The sequence below is a fragment of the Palaemon carinicauda genome, chromosome 11, assembly GCF_036898095.1.
Source record: "Palaemon carinicauda isolate YSFRI2023 chromosome 11, ASM3689809v2, whole genome shotgun sequence".
In the NCBI taxonomy this organism is placed as follows: domain Eukaryota; kingdom Metazoa; phylum Arthropoda; class Malacostraca; order Decapoda; family Palaemonidae; genus Palaemon; species Palaemon carinicauda.
In genome coordinates this window covers 42,676,799-42,679,316 of record NC_090735.1, presented here as the reverse complement: position 1 = coordinate 42,679,316, position 2,518 = coordinate 42,676,799, and the positions used below count along the sequence as shown (strand labels likewise).

Genomic DNA, 2,518 nt, shown 5'->3' with positions numbered 1-2,518 from the left:
CAACAAATTGTTCATCTCTACAAGAGAATATTGATGATTATTTTGATAAAGTGACTTCTGACCCTATTAAACTGCTAGGTCTTCAGTGGCATCGTTCCACTGATAAGATTTCTACCAAGGCAATCATTTTAGATATTTCAGCAAACACTAAGAGACTTATTTTGAAGTCTATTGCTAGTCATTTTGATGTATACAATTTTAATGCTCCTCTTCTGAACAGAGCAAAGCTATTTTTGCATGATTTGCAAGTTCAAAGAAATTTGGGATGGGATGATACCTTGACACTCTCAAGTGAGGGAGTGGCGTTGTATTGCCAGGCAGGCAAACTCTGCTCCACCAGTTATGTTGGACAGAAATGTTGGAAATAGGGAGGATTTATATGATCTTGTAGGATTTGCTGACAGTAGTAAGGTCATGTTTGGTTGCGTCATTTACCTTCTTAACTTGAATACAAATGTTGTTTCTTTCGTAATGTCAAAATCAAAGATTGTCAACAAACAATTGGAGTCAAAATCCATTCCGTCTCTTGAGCTTCAAGCATTGTCTTTGGGTACAGAGTGCTTAATTGATTTATATCAAGATATTGCTGGAGATCGGTGCATTGAAGCTATAAAGATTAATAAATTGCGAATGTACTCGACAGTCTGGTTACGGTTAGCTGGGTCAACTCGTATGTACATAAGTTGGATAAAATGCAGAAACGCTCAGTGTTTGTTCTTAATAGACTAGACCATATTGCTAACTTGTGTGAGGCACATCAGGTGGAGTTTTCTTTTGTTTCGGGTGTACAGAACCCAGCAGACTGTGTAACTAGACCTGTTTCTCATAATCAGTTAACCAAGACTAATTTTATCACGGGACCAGATTTTTTGACTGATGCATTAGAGAACACTATTAGTAGAGATATTCTTACAGTACTGGTTCCAGACCCAGATTATTCTGAAAGGGTAGAAAAGTTTGCAGGATATGTTGAAATTCAAGGCACTGATCATTTTCAATTAATTCCTCCTGAAAAAGTATCTAGTTTTGGTAAACTGGTTAATATTAATGTTTTAGTGTTAAAGTTTGTGAATTGTCTAAAAACCTCCTTAGTTCGCAAACATCCAGACAAGTATTCTCATTTGTTTCTTTACTCTGCTGATTTTAACTATTACAGGGAGGCATATCATAGAGTAATTCTGTTGGACCAGAGAAGTCAGTTTCCTGAGATTTTTGAGTACTTTAATTCTGCTTCAAAGAAATTAAGTGACATTCCACCTTTGGTTTCTCAGTTAAATGTATATCAAGATAACAAAGGGTTGCTGAGAGTAAAAAGTAAGTGTGACAGAATCAAGAAAATTAGAAAATACAGGGAGTATGGTTTTCCCCTGCTGATGTCAGTGTAGCCCATTAGTTCCTTTGTTAATTAGGCACACACATCTTAGCTTGCATCATGCAGGGTGTTATTCTGTTATACAAGAAATTAGGAAAACTGTTTGGATTCCCCATATATTTTCTTTAGTAAAGAAGTATATAAGGGCCTGTATTGGATGCAAAAGGTTCAGGGAAAGACCTATTAAATTGAACCAAAGTTCTTATCGTGAGGTTAGAATTGATCCACCAAATGTCCCATTCCGTAATATTTACATTGATCAAATGGGACCCTTTTATGTTAGGGTGAACAATTCCAAAGAAAAGTTATGGATCCTTGTACTTAGTTGCATGTGGTCAAGAGCGGTAAATCTAAAGATGTGTGATAGTCTCTCGGTTGAGGATTTGCTAAGAGCCTTGCAGCTCCACATTTATCAATTTGGAATGCCTGAGTATATTGTCTCTGATTTGGGAACTCAAATGACTGCTGGATCCAATATTATAGAGACTTTTCTTTCTGATTTTGAAACTAAAGATTTTCTGAGAAGGCATAATATGAATGAGATCAAATTTGACCACTATTATAAGGGTAATAGTGAACTTGGGGGATTAGTTGAAATCTGTGTTAAGCTGTCTAAAAGGCTGATACAAGGAGCTATTGGTAAAAACATTTTACCATACAAGGATTTTGGGTTTATTGTATCCAAAACAGTACACCTTATTAATCGCAGGCCTATAGCCTTTAAAGACTCACTGAGGGAATATTCTCTGGAGGAATTGCCTGAAGTCATAACTCCAGAGAAGTTGTTATATGGCCGTGATCTTGTAACATTGAATATCATTCCACAGTTGCAAGGTACTACTACAGATCCGGATTGGTCAGTTGATCCAGTGGATTTGATAAGGAACGCCTATGACAAACTTGTTAGAGTACAATCTAAGCTGATAGACATCTATAATAATGAATTTTTAAACCATCTTGTATATCAAGCAACAAGTAAAAAGGATAGGTATAAACCTGTACCACATAAGCAGTTAAAAGTAGGAGATCTAGTTCTTGTTAAGGAAAATATGACCAAAGCCATTGATTACCCCATAGGAATTGGTAAAGAGCTGACCAAGAATATTTACGATGAAGTTACTGGGGCTAAATTAATGCTAGGTAAAA

The 2,518-nt window shown here is 36.1% G+C and overlaps 2 protein-coding genes across 2 annotated transcripts in view; both read left to right on the top strand.

Annotated features, from left to right (window-relative positions):
- Positions 1–692: 692 nt before the first annotated feature.
- LOC137649258 (uncharacterized) lies at positions 693–1,385 on the top strand. Its single transcript, XM_068382245.1, has one exon. It carries the CDS (start codon positions 693–695, stop codon positions 1,383–1,385), a length of 693 nt encoding a protein of 230 aa, XP_068238346.1.
- Positions 1,386–1,728: 343 nt separating this feature from the next.
- Positions 1,729–2,518, top strand: part of LOC137649257 (uncharacterized) — a 105,969-nt gene continuing 105,179 nt past the window's right edge. Inside the window, exon 1 of the mRNA XM_068382244.1 lies at positions 1,729–2,455. Within this exon, the coding sequence (XP_068238345.1) occupies positions 1,729–2,455 (727 nt within the window). The remainder of the gene's footprint in view (positions 2,456–2,518) is intronic.